This window comes from Spea bombifrons, chromosome 4, assembly GCF_027358695.1.
Source record: "Spea bombifrons isolate aSpeBom1 chromosome 4, aSpeBom1.2.pri, whole genome shotgun sequence".
NCBI classification, from domain to species: domain Eukaryota; kingdom Metazoa; phylum Chordata; class Amphibia; order Anura; family Pelobatidae; genus Spea; species Spea bombifrons.
This window is the reverse complement of record NC_071090.1, coordinates 88,796,273-88,810,265: the sequence shown is the minus strand read 5'-3', so window position 1 is coordinate 88,810,265 and position 13,993 is coordinate 88,796,273. Positions and strand designations below refer to the sequence as shown.

Genomic DNA, 13,993 nt, shown 5'->3' with positions numbered 1-13,993 from the left:
AGGTGTTACAGTATTTATTTATAGTTATGAGTGAATTTTGGTCTACTTGGAACAGTACAATTTAATAGGCATGTTTGGGAAGGCTTTGTGTGCACCAGCTGTTTTGTACTTACGTCTCAGTATAAACATAATTTTCCACACTTTAAGCTATTCATTTTTTTTTCTCCACAAAATATTTTTAGAATATTATAGTTGGTAATAAGAGATTTTTGGGGCATTTTAAATATTCATTCCACGTGTCCATGGCTCAAACCGTTTGGAACTGTAATTTCCTTAATGCTTGGCGTACATACAGCTTATGTAGAAATCACAAAAGCTACCCGTTGGACATACTGTTCGGTTGCGTGTATGGATTATGACTGGAGTCTTCTGTAAATCTTGATATCTCCAAAAGAACCATGAAGTGATGCAGAGGGTACTCTTTTTCTGGGGGTACTTCCCAGTACTGAGTGATGCCACTGAATCTAGTAGGTGGTCTTGTGGCTTGTAGGCCAAAAGAAGCTGACAACTTGGTTTATTTTATGAGCATCCAGCCAATGGTTGCTGTACATCAACGTTTCCCACCCAGCATGGCTTGAGATACAAAAAAAATTCTATTTGTTTTGGATAACGTAACTGTGCATAGTATGTCAGCATAAAAATATAAATCCCAGGCTTATGCCCTCACAACCACACATTTGGGTGACTTTTTTTTATTGTTGTACAAAAACCCCTTTTAGTAGAGCGATGCATCTCCCAGTTGCGAACATTACTGTAAATTTCTCCCAAACAAAAGGACTGAATCACGAAATGATGTTCAAACATTTGGATTTGTCTACAGTTTACCTGGAATATATAAACAATGCTATGCTTCAGGGTTCCTCAAAAGTAAACTCAATTTACGTCACGTTGTGACATCCAACACAAAGCTATACTGTAGTAAGCCTTTGATGGTGTTTTCTTATTCCTATATATTTTTTTCTTTTGGGAACAGTATTTCAAATATTATTTATTATGTAGGAATCATTCCATAATTTGCAGAAGAGCACGTTCCTCTGAAGACATAATTCATATGGAATTCATGCTCCATTATTATATTAATTATTAGGAAATTGTCCAATTAAACTGACATGACCATCTGTATTTCCTAACAACTGCCAGTAATCAGCGGCTGTAATAATGCAACTCCCAGATGACAACATTTTTTAAAAACAGCTGTGCATCATTTTCATAATTTTGGGCTTCCTACAAAGATTTCAAAGATCTCTGCACAGGGTTTTTCTCTTTTTGTCTGTCCAAATGGATGATAAAACTTACCAAGAAACAGAGCGTTACATCAGAAAGGACAGTGAGAAAGAATCTCACAAATCGTTGACAGTACATACATGACACCAAGCAGTCTATACTGAGGATCATTTTAGCCGTCACTGAAATAATATGATGGAACTCACAGAATGCATTTTAAAAAATACAAATATATGAACTTTATCATTTATGAGGAATCTGAATAGCAAACGATTTACGAGATTGTCAAATTATCTATTTACTAAATTCAAAATGTAAGCTGCAGTGAACAGTAAAAGTAATTTGCAGGTTATTTTATTATATGTGCGATAGAAAAAAAAACCTTCTCAGGTTTGTTTTCATCCATGGAATAATGTGTGAATGAAGAAAATATTGCAGCTCCTATATCTGTGATCTCATCTAGAAAGCCTGAACAGTATATGTCTCTCTTTATAAAAAAACTGTAAAGGATGCTTGTTGTTCTAACAAGACACATATGCAGTCAATCAGTAGTGAGAATCATCAGACTATGAGGGAGCATAGGGAAGTCTTTTAATTTTTTCATTTTAAAGAACACATATTCAAGTATTCACGTTAATTGAATATGCATTTTTTCTTTTATTATTAAATACTTTATGTTTGTTCTTTACTCCTTTAATGAGACAGTATCTGAAAGGAGTCCCACGTCAGGTTACCTAGTCTACCAAATGGTTAGATGGTGGAAAACTTGACTCGGCCCTGTCTTCTGAGCTAATGCTCTACCCATGTGATGATAGTATCAGGACATGAAAGCCACAAGCAAGCAAATCATTTATTCCCTGCTTCAATTGTATAGGGCTATTAAAATACATTTAATACAAAAAAATCCTACTGCATTTTAGTTAATCCACAATATGCCTTTGGCAGAAGACAATGTGGCAATGCCCTAACATTTTTTGTAAGTTATCTACATTGTATGACTTTTTGAATTATGACAACTTAGAAACATAGACTTTGATAACAGATAAGAACCACCCAGCCCATCTAGTCTGTCCATTTTCCCTCATGTAAGACTCAGGTCTTAATCAGTCCTTGACCTGAAACTCATTAAAAATAAACAAACAACGTTTTGAAACTGCAACTATTCGGGAACGTGTGTATTTTACTTATAACGTGCCATTGGATCATATGGTTGTGAATTAATGTAGCTGAAAAGTGCTAGATAATGGCGAGCATTCTTTCTATCTGCCCATACCTACTCAAGATGCAGATGGGCTATCTGTTGACGTCGCTGCAATGCTGCGACGCTGCGACGCCGCTCCTGTGACCTGCAGTTTCCCCTTGGTGACCCGAAGAAGCAGCGCTTCAGCCGGAGTCTCCGAGTGAAACCAAGAGAGCTCCCAAGTATTTTTGTGCCTGACCTAATTTGACAGATTGCCAGCGACAGAAACAAATGACAAAGATTTACTGTGTCGCCCCCACACAAAATTGTACAGCGAGCTGGAGTTGATAGAATTGACGTTTTCATGAGAAAAAATGTCATATAGTAGCAATTGAATAATTTCATTAAATACTATCTTGTCATTTTGCATCAGAAAATTAATTAAACTCAATTCATTTTGAGCCTTGTCTAATTTTAGCCTTCTTCTGGAAAAAGAAAAAACTCAGCCTCTGTTAAGCTATAATATGTATGATATTATACCTTATTGTCCTGTAACATTTTCAAGGGAAATATTATAAAAAGCTATTATAAAACACAAGAATTGAAAATAATGATGACATGTAAACTAAAGAACAAAATATTGATTAACATGAATTTCAGAAAATATGGCTTTATGAGGAATCTATGTTGCACTTGTACAGCTAATTATATTTAACTGAAAACTAAAATGAATCTTTAAAATTGTTTTGATTATATATTGTTGTAATATTTCCTATTGGGTCATGTAGGACTGAAACCAATTTCATTCACTGGGAGCATTGTGGATAGCATTTATTTATGTATTGAAATCAAAGTTGTAAGTTTGTGTTTTAAATTAATATCCTCCTCCGTTTTAGACCTTTTTTCTCTGCGCTTATTTTATTTTTAGAAGTTGGCTGTAGATAACAGATGACAGGTAATTTGTAGATCTATTTTCAGGGTATTGTGTAATCATTAACAATCTGATATTCTATCCTAGAATATTCTGTGATTTACAAGAGTCAGATTTTTTTAAAAAAAACATAGGGAGAGCTGAAAAATGTGTGAAATTCTTAATTAACCCCGACATGCAAGCCAGCTTTTGCTCCAGGTGCCACGGGACATGAAGGGAGAGGAGCATAAAGTAGGTGGGGTTTTGCAGTGCTGCATGACTCCACCTACTTTAGGCCCCACCCCCTCAGTCCCAGGGTGTCTGGAGCTCATTTATCAGCGTTTAGGCTGTGTGTGTCAGACCTGAATTTGACGGGACAGGACTAAAAAGAAATAAAAATAAAACTGTCCCAGCAAATTCAGGACTGTTGGGAGGTATGCCCTAATTGATCTCTGATTACAAACTGTATTTTGGTATAAAAAGAAATATAAGAGCTCATTTTATACCATGTGGAGTTGTTTTAACATTGCTGTAAGCCCTGAACAGTGCTACAAAATATGAATTTATATATACTATGGCATATAGTATGGACTATATATACATGTCAACTTGAGGAAGACTATGTATATTTTTGCATTGTGTGTCCAGGAGCAAAGTGAAAATGTATTGCAGCTCTACAGGTGCCTGCCGATGTCTAGGTGGCCAGACCCCCACTAGCGTGACGCATTTTGTCAGAGATTAAATGACTCATTGATTAGTCCATCCCAGATCATTAATGATTCTTTATCAAATGTAATACAAATCAGATTTCATCCCCAAGACATATAATGTTATATGACATATAAAAAAGTGGCCTTATTTTCATGATATAGGGACACTAAGATTTTGATACTAAAAGGGAAACTGATTGTAAAATTGTGCTTGTGTGTGCCAATGAAAATAATAACAATAATACTTTCTCGAACAACAGGGAGTAATACATATAAAATGATGCTAATGGGTCACATTAATTAAAACAAAGTAATTTTCGAAGACATGGTTTCCATCTGTACAATGCACACCTTAAGAACTTTTTCATATATAGGGAAATACGAAACACATTATTCATTTGTACATGAAACTGCCTTTATATTATAAAATACATGAACATGTTGCATTCTTATAAATAACTTTGTTGAATAAATTAATATACTATATTAATGTCCTGGTAAGAATATCCCTGCAGTACAAATGTTAAGTACAACTGTTTAAAAAATATAAATAATTAAAACGATAGCTTCCATACATACCTAACATCCCTTTGTTTGAGCGTGATAGACACATGTCTTTCTCTGCACTTGGAAGGACAAACCCTACAACAAACACTTCCACTCCATCTGCCATCAATGCAAGGCCTAATACAAAGAAGAGAGTCCACTGGAAACGTCCATGGCCACATTCCTGTATGATGTTCTCATATTCATAGGCAAACTGTTCTGCATCCTCCGATCTCTCTGCCATAAGGTCGGCCTGGTCTTTAAACTCATCTCTAAGTGAAGTGTCTTTATGTTGGGCGTGTATGTCATCAGGGTGAGGGATACCCTGATACTCCCCTTCATATATCTCATCATCTTCATCATGGCCTTCTGTGGCATCACTCTGGGCATCTTCATCTTGATGGGCATTTTCTCCGCTGTTGTAGTAACTGTCATTAGCTGAGTAACCTTCATATGTGTTATCTTGATACCTTGAGTAATCATCCATGGCTTGGCGGCTAGTTTGCCTTTTTACTTCTTTGGCTATGTCCCGAGCTCCTTGGTAAAATTGTGAGTTGTTTCTGTAATTATCATCCATCTTCTACAATGATTCACTTATTATAGGTCTTAACAGGTTGTTAAAGTAGGTATTCCTTGTTGTTAGTCCCTTTCAATGCTTTCTTGTCTGCTGGTAGAAATAGTTGTAATGTATAGATAAATAGAAGTCACACGATTTTCTGTTCAGCGGGAAAGTAGGCTACTAGATTTCTGGTTCATCTTGTTGAGGGTTACTGTCCTAGAAATAAAAAAAAAACATGTTTATTGTTGCTGCAACTATTATATACAACATGAATACATCTCCCTGATTTTGTTTGATTTGTAACATTCGTAGTTCATTAATCCTACTGAGGCCATCTGGCCAAAGTATTATGAAATTTCATGCAGAAAAATATCCACACTTCATTCCAGTACATTGTCAAATGACTAGCCTAAATATAAGTTGTGTAACTATATTATAATTCAGTCGCAAAGTCTCTGTTAGTATGTATGAGGCTTGTGTCTAACATAGGTTCATGTGCTTTTCATGTTTTCCAACCATGAACAATTCCTAAAATAGATGTAATGATGTCAGTCACCATCCCATGATGTCAAACAAAGACAAAAGCTACTAATCAAATCAGGGGGGCACTGGCAAGGGGTGCATGGGGCACAATTGACCATAGGGCTGCTCTGAGTTTAAAATGTCTGGCCCCTACCTTACATTGTCTTGTTTTCATGTATCCACCGAGGTGCCAGGTGTAATAAGGATTTCAGACAGCATTTGATGACCCTTTCTATGTTCCCCTGGTGGGTGTCTATGCATTTCCTTTTTGTGAATGTCCCTTCGGCTGCTACCAGCCCTCCCCTGAATCAAATTCTCAAGACCAATCTGTTTAGGGTTCACATAGAACTATTTAGCTGTGGCTTTATCACTCTATCTTAACCTCACTCACTTCCAGCTATAACATCAATGTATAGCTAGCAATTAATATAATTTCTAATTATATTGTGTTTGGATATTTGCATAACGGGGCAACAAGGAAAGCCATAGCTAAAAAATATCCATTTGCATATGGTCTTTTTTAATTGGAGGTCATTCAGACACTGATGATCTATCTCAGATCAGCAGGAATGGTAATTACAAGTGTCTGTCTTTTATGAAGAATAGAACATTTGCAATATTTTCAGTCCCCCCTCCCCCATGATTTTATAGAGTTAGATACATGCCAAATATAATACAAAGTAATTTTAGTGATGCACAGACTGCATTTTTAAATAGTTTCATCTGCATCTCAAAATGGAAATAAGAAAGGCTTGCTTAAAATAGCTATGTTAATTTTATTTTGCATTGCACTGTGGAACAATCATTCGTTTACTTTTTATGCAATCAATAGAAAATGTACAAAACATATGCACATCACCAGCAACCATGATGACTTTCTCTCTGAAACGAAATCATTTTTAAACATTCACAGCATGCCTCCCAAGTGTCTCGAGGTTTTGCAGGACAGTCAAAATATCTGCCCCACTGTCCCTCTTACATGAGGCCAGTGAGGGAGCTCCTCCAATTTCCCATAATTAGCTCAGGGAGCTTTAAAATCAGGGGGCTGTGCTGTTCCATGTTGTCACCTTGTGACACTCTGCAGATGAGTGCTGGCTCTTTGGATGGTGACAAAAAACAAAAACTGTCTGCGCTTCTTACCCTAATAAAGTTGGCAACAAATATATAAACATAATATAAATGAGAGGTTTTGGTTATATGAATTGGCCAAAGCATAATTAAGCTCACCCGCCATGTCAAGGCACACTCTCAATAGGGTGAGAACCTACTCTCACCTCCTACATAGTGGGCACACAAAGCAGTTTATACTGCTACCAAAACCTTATTAATGTGTGGGGGAGGTGCAATTAAACCATCTTTGGATGGTGAGGCAGGTGGCCATGTCTCTGGCTCTGCTCTGATTTGTGTCAGTGATTGTTTGTAACCAGGCTCCACTAGATGCTTTTACATTTAGAAAAGGATATCCAAGAACTTGTGTTGAAAACCCAGAGAATGTACAGCTAACTTGTCTATTTCTTTCCATACATGAGCTCAACAGGGCTGCGCCTTTTTTTCCCGGTAGTCAATATTAGGTTTAAAGTCTGGTTTCAATTTTACAAAAGAAAACAGTGAAATATTTCAGGGAAACTTTTCAATTGGAAACCATAATTTGAAAATGGGGACCATCCCACATTCAGCATGAAGTCTTTGTTTTATTAGTAGGGTCATTCTTCTACTTACACAAGAACGATACACAGACAATGAATAACTAAATGGTGAGAGGGGTGCTTAACCCAGAGGTCTGGTCACTGCCTCATCAATGGTGTCCAGAGTGGGCTATACAGGAGAGTCCCAGTGGGTTATGCAGTGACACCGATTTAGCTACATCAATACAGCCGTAAGATCCAGTAAAACGGGAAAGGGTACTTTGACATAGCGGCAGGACAAACAGTATTTGCCGTATGTAACTGCTAGGTGTACATTATCTACTGTATGCCAAGGTATGCCCATATAGTATATATTTTACATAACATCTTGATAAGAAATCCTGATCTTCATATACATCTCGGTGGTATAACTTTTATTGTCCAATATGGTAAATTATACTACTGTCACAGTAAGATTGAATGCAATTACCAAAAAAACAGCCATGAGAATCCAAGTCAATAACAAAAATATGATTTTAATTGAAATAAAACACCAATCATATATTGATTATGATTGAAACTAGTAGTGTGTTTAATTGGTCACTTACAATCCAATCCAGTTCACCACTGATGATGACCTTATCATACTGAGTCTATCCTGGGGCTATCCTCGTCAGTATTATGGCTGACAGTTAAGAAATGATCCTACTTTTTCCAGAATGACACAAGATTGTTGTGTCACAGTGGGACAGAAAATGTGTGGAAGAATAGTCATTTATATTTTTCAGTCCTCTAGAACGTCTACCATTTCTACATGGGAGGATATCATTTACAGTATGTCTCGGAACAAATGAGCTAGTTTAACCAACGTCACCCTCTAATTAGCCCATTATCGTCAGGAACAGACATTGTTAGATGGAAATTATACCCCACTGATGCTTTCAACATGTTTGCCTTTATAAAATATGTATATATTCTGTCACCAGCCTTTCCTATATGTGTAGTTACAGCCTTCGGTTTGTATGGGGAGACACCAAATGAAGTCTAGATCCGTTTACCAATACAGATTCAAGCATTTGTTTTATATCTGCTGATATTATTTAAATAAAGAAGAGTAAAACATATGCATGGAGCACTCACAGAATTGGTACAGCATGAAATAATGAACAGACATATTTCTTTCTGTATGCATTTAATCTATATTACACATTATATATACAATTCTATGACATTATCATACGTCACCAAGTGTCCCTTTTCGGTAAGGAAAGCTCTTATTTAGTTCCAAAAAAACATTTGTCCCTCTTTTTTCCTATTCTCCTTTTTTTTCTTGAAAAAAAATGTGTGTATACATTAGTACAAATATTTGCATTTATCTAATATTTTTAACATTGATTTATCAATATTTTATAATAAAGATATATTTTTCTTCTTCTTAATGACTTAATCAGTTACATAAATCACTATGAGTAGGTCACAGTTTAGTTAAAGCCTTGGACCTGGACCTTTATTGCATTTTGGAATGTTCTAAACTTCCTTTAACTGGTTCTGTACTCAAGAAATCTGCATTGATAATGTGTTTTTTAATTATGTTAAAAAAGTATAAAATACGGACAAGAGATATTAATGCCGTGTATACTTGTGTCCTGCATTACAATTATTGCTGCCCTGGAAGATGTATTTTATATCCACAGTTCAAGAGGCAATCAGCTCACCCAAGTCAGACAAGTGACACAGATGACACAGTGTTGCTAAGATATATCTGTAAGGAGGCAATTGATTAAATAATCCACCAGCCTGCTTGTGGTATTTGTATTCAATGTTCTTGAACATTCTTAATAGGCATCGCGTCCCAATTAGCGCTACACTATGTTCTGAGAGACCCATCTTCCAATCTGGAACTGACTCGGCTTACTAATGAGAGCAGCTGGTCTCTGATCTCAATTATCATCACTTGGAAATAAGTTCAGTTGAGATCAGTTGATGTTATGGTAACTGATGAGTGCAGACTGTATTTCAACATGTCCAGCACTAAATGGGGAAAAAACAATAATAAAAGAATATCAAATGTGCCGTGTTGATGAGGATCTGAAAGTAATTAAAGTTTTTTACATAAACTTGCAGGGGCCAATGCTTCGCTCACAAACCTAACATATTTTTTACTAGTGTTAGTCTGTATGGAAACACACACAACCATACGATCACAACATTTATGAATAGCAGAGCAATGTGAGAGCTCTATGTTTAACCCATCAGCATCTCCGCAGCATGAATAAGATACATTCTGCCACGTATCAAAGTAATTTGAGCATTATTTGTTAATCTGCAAAAAAAAAAGCTAGATCCTATTATGCTGGTTAAAGGGTTTGAGTTATTCAGTATCTAGGATAGTCTAAAGTAGACCTTTTTACAAAAATGTGATTTCTTGTTATTTTTTAACTTAGACTTGCAAGTCCCTAACAGTGAAAATCAGGGTATACATGCCAACTGTCCTGTTGATTTGGGGCAGTCTCATAGAAGTACCTATAGTATGTTCAATATGAAATAAATGTGATTTAATGACAAAAATAGTTAATCAGGATACCATAGAGTGGCACCATGACTCGGCTATCCAACATAGTCTCTTTGTTTGGCTTCTTTATGCTACTAAACAGGGCTAAAAGATATTATAAGTAAATTAACTGATGAGGAAAATGAATTACACTGAATATCCAATTGGCAAACATTAACCATCATGTTTTTAATACAATCTTAGATTCAAAATGACATTATTCCTGTTTAATTAATCAAAAAAGATATTTGCATCACTGTTTCCATTATTCATAATTGCCTTGCTAGCTAATCATGCATGAATTTCTAATGCACAGAGGTTGTGGCTTGTCAAGGATGCCTCATTTTCTTAGCTGCCAGGGTAACTGATTTACATTTACACTTCTCATTAAAAGTTTTGCAGTGATAATCTGTTCCCAGCCAAATCTACTGAATAAGTGTGATTCACCCAGACCAACCTTTATGAGTCACCTTAAAGTGGATCAGCTTTGAAAGATAAGTAGGTCTCAAATAGAGCATCAAACTCCAGACTTACACACTGGCAGGGTTTATCTGACAGTACAAGGAGCAGTGCTAAAATAGTATACTGCTACATCGAGATCAGAGAACGAGGAACGATTTGACCAGAACTTCCAAGAATAATGAGCTTTGGCCAAATTTTGATACTTGATTGTTTATGAAATGAAGGTGACCAAGAACCAATCCAGATCTATTCTACACAAAGATGTATAGGCGATGAATCAGTCACAAAATAACAAGATATAAAAAGCCAGGCGGTCTTTTTGCCCCTTTTTCAAGATCTGTATATATATATTACAGTACTCATTATGACAAACACATTTTAGTGCAATACACTGAAAATCCTTTGGAGTCCGTGAGTACCCTTTTGGGAACCAAGCAATCCTTTTTAACCATATATTACCGGTAAATGCCAGCTAATGCTGTCTAATTCTGGTCTGAGGCAGCAGACACAAATTATTCTTTACACTTGAAATCTAGGATAGACTGTTTAAATGTTATTTTTGCCCATGATTACACAAATATATATTTAAAAATCAAATATTTAATTTATGTAGAGAATTGAGGTTATATAAATATAATATTTAATAGACACACAAACTTGTATCTTTGTATGAAAAATGTTTTGGTTGGGAGAAAATATTTTGACTTTAAAATATTAATCAGTAAACCACAGATCCATATCAGTTGCTTTCCAGAGCAGAAGCTGAATGCATGATCTTATTTTTAATAAACCTTCACTCAGCTTGACGAGTCAGCCTTTTCTTATGACATTGTGCAAAGATTATTGCCGTAGATGTTCCCTGTGTTGGCAGTTCAAATGTGTTTTCAAACTATATAATTCATTCGCACACTAGAAGACTTATTCTTTGAGGCTAAACTATATATTTTTTTTGTAATTCTGCAAGGAGGATGATTCTGAAAGGAACACAATTTAATCTTGAATTATTACTCATCTTTTAAATGGAACACAGAGCTCAAGGCTGAATGCTTGATCCCCCATATAAACATCACAAACACAGAATACAAAGCAAGGTGTTAAAGTTCCCTCTATTTCAAACATAGCATGGAATGATGATTTCTCTCTATACGTGTTTTATTAAGTCCATTCTCATGCTGTAAATTTTGGCTATACCATCACTCATTTTAGTGAAGTTCCTCCTATCTTTGCCCTAAATAGTATTCAATTTCATTCCGTTGCATAGTAGATTCCAGTACCAATTGCTTGTAAGCATTGTGGCAGGGTCACTTCATGGGTAATAACTCATTTTAGGGACTCTGGCATGACATGAAGGACATCACAGTCATTATTTGTAAAACAGCTACAAAGAAATGTTTCTCCACATAGAAAGCCTATACAATTCTGAGTGAAATCATTTTGGTAAGTATAATTATAACTCTGTGTGAAGCTGTCTGAAAGGAAAACCAAGCCCTCATATCATCTCTTGTTGATGGGTCCTACCCCTCCCTACCTCTTGCCCAACATGTGTCCCAATTTGGACACCTGAAATGTGGGGGGTATGCCATAGTGTCGTACTTACCAACTTCACAACTCCAGGGACGCAGTGGGTGGTATTATGACCTTAAATCATGTTCAACCCATGTTATATGGGAAGATGGGTGATGTCAACACATAGGGAAACCCCATCTTGGCCTCAACTTTAAATGCAAAGCTGCTGGCTGTCCCCATAAGCTGATTGCTAGGACAGCCGACATATGTGACATAAGCCACTGTCTTAGTAAACTTGGCCTATAATGTCAAATTTCAAAACCACATATAAAGGACCCAGTAGGTTCTAGCGCATGTGTGCATAACTACTCAAGTGCTGAGCCCAGGGTATCACTCACTGAAGGCATATGAAAGCATGCACACTCAAGATGCAAATGAGCTTCATATTTTAATGAAATGATGCTTGGATCTCTGACAGAAAGTGGCAGTAAAGCAAAGTCAAAAAAAAAAAAAAGCTTGAGCTATCACACTATGTCACTATTGTGTACGCTCTTCTGTCTATTATGTTATCGTGAATGACGTGCATCAGCCTAGAGGAGTATTGTCTTCAGAGGCCAGGTTAAACAAATTAACAGCTGATGCACAGCTGCCTTTTTACCCCCCTAAGGGTAAATAAAAATTTTATGTAACAACTAGGTCTTTATATTTTTGTACTGGTATAGAACGACATAAAAATTTTGCACCAATTTGAATCCAAATAATCAGGTCTTTCTCTGGTAACTTAGATCATTTTAATCTTTTATTGATATAGCGCCAACAATCTACGCTGCGCTTAATGCAATACATAAATTCAAGAAGTATGACAAGACGAGAATTGACAAACCGATACACTAGGTGGAGAGAGCCCTGCTCGCAAGCTTACAATCTTGGTCATAATGTTAAACGCCTGTGTTCCATGCATTATTATGATATGAATCTGAATCATTGATACACTTGCCCACATACAACTTGTTGTTAATCAGCTGTAAATTTAAAAATACAGTATGTAAGACAACAATGATTTTGGGGCATTGCCCCAATTAGCTGCCCTACTGTCTCCCTTTTTTCATTGATTCCACAAAAGAAACAAAGCAGCCAATATCACTAAGTGATGCCTTTGCTGGAAGCCAAACAACCATATTGGGTACTGACTACGGTAGTGTTAAACATTCTGTCCTCATTCACAATATTCCACAAAGCAAAAAAAAACAAACAAAAAGGGAGAAAGAAAACATGTTAGTTGTCCCTCATCATGTCTTAGTAACCTTAAGAAATCAACAAACCATGAAACTCAAAAACACCCCTCCATAATTAAACGTTTTCTTTGTTTTTGTCCTCATACCTATAAATGAACACAAAGGCTCTAGTATGATAACTCAGTTGTGAATCATCTCAAACATGAATCTTCTCGGTAAATCCGCTCACTGCTCCTCCACCACAGCTTACACTCTATAGGACACTCGAGTCCAAAGTGCACCAGTGGACATTCCCCCCAGCTGTGGGTAAACGTACCCTGGGTTGTACAAGCAAGCATCTGTAATGTATAGATCTTGGCTAAGCGAACTGGAATGTCGTACCAGCTCAAGACTAATTTATTAACTTTATTGGTCTGTTGGCTTGCCATGGCTCCCCTGAGAGTTCCTGAACTCCACCGTATACTTGTGTTTACTATCTGTTAGGGGGAGTTGATAGGTAAGTAAACTCTTAATACAAGACCATTCCGTCACTCCCCTTCCAAACAAAGATTCTCTAAGGGAGTAGTAGAGCTGGCGGGGTTGATATCTCTTATCATATAATGTAGATCCCAAATTTGCTCTCATGGTATGGAGGTCCAGCTGCACCCCCCTCTTCAACACATCAGCCGTAGGCCCTTACTTTGTCACATCTCCCAAGTCATTACTCTGTGCAGCCTCTCTAAGAGGGACCAGAAATGAACCACAAGCCAGTAAACCAAACTTAAAACACAAAAAAGTCCCACAGATAAAAAGTGTGTCTAAGAATTGGATCTGTGCTCAGTGTTGTTTGTGTAGTGCTTTTGGTTATTGAAAGTGAGACCTGCCTTGACACGGGTTGAAGAAAGCCATCCTTAGTTTGTACAAAATCTCATAGCCTTTGTTTTAACGTGCCACCATAAACTCTGGCATTTTGTCCCACTTTTG

General features: G+C 36.6%; 1 protein-coding gene across 1 annotated transcript in view; it reads right to left on the bottom strand.

Annotated features, from left to right (window-relative positions):
* The window catches only part of LOC128491855 (synaptic vesicle glycoprotein 2B-like), a 31,804-nt gene extending 18,012 nt beyond the window's left edge, over positions 1 to 13,792 (bottom strand). Inside the window, exons 1-2 of the mRNA XM_053464208.1 lie at positions 13,710 to 13,792; positions 4,604 to 5,345 (exon numbers count right to left, since the gene is read on the bottom strand). Of these exons, the coding sequence (XP_053320183.1) occupies positions 4,604 to 5,147 (544 nt within the window). The 5' untranslated portion in view covers positions 5,148 to 5,345; positions 13,710 to 13,792. The remainder of the gene's footprint in view (positions 1 to 4,603; positions 5,346 to 13,709) is intronic.
* Between the last annotated feature and the right edge of the window lie 201 nt (positions 13,793 to 13,993).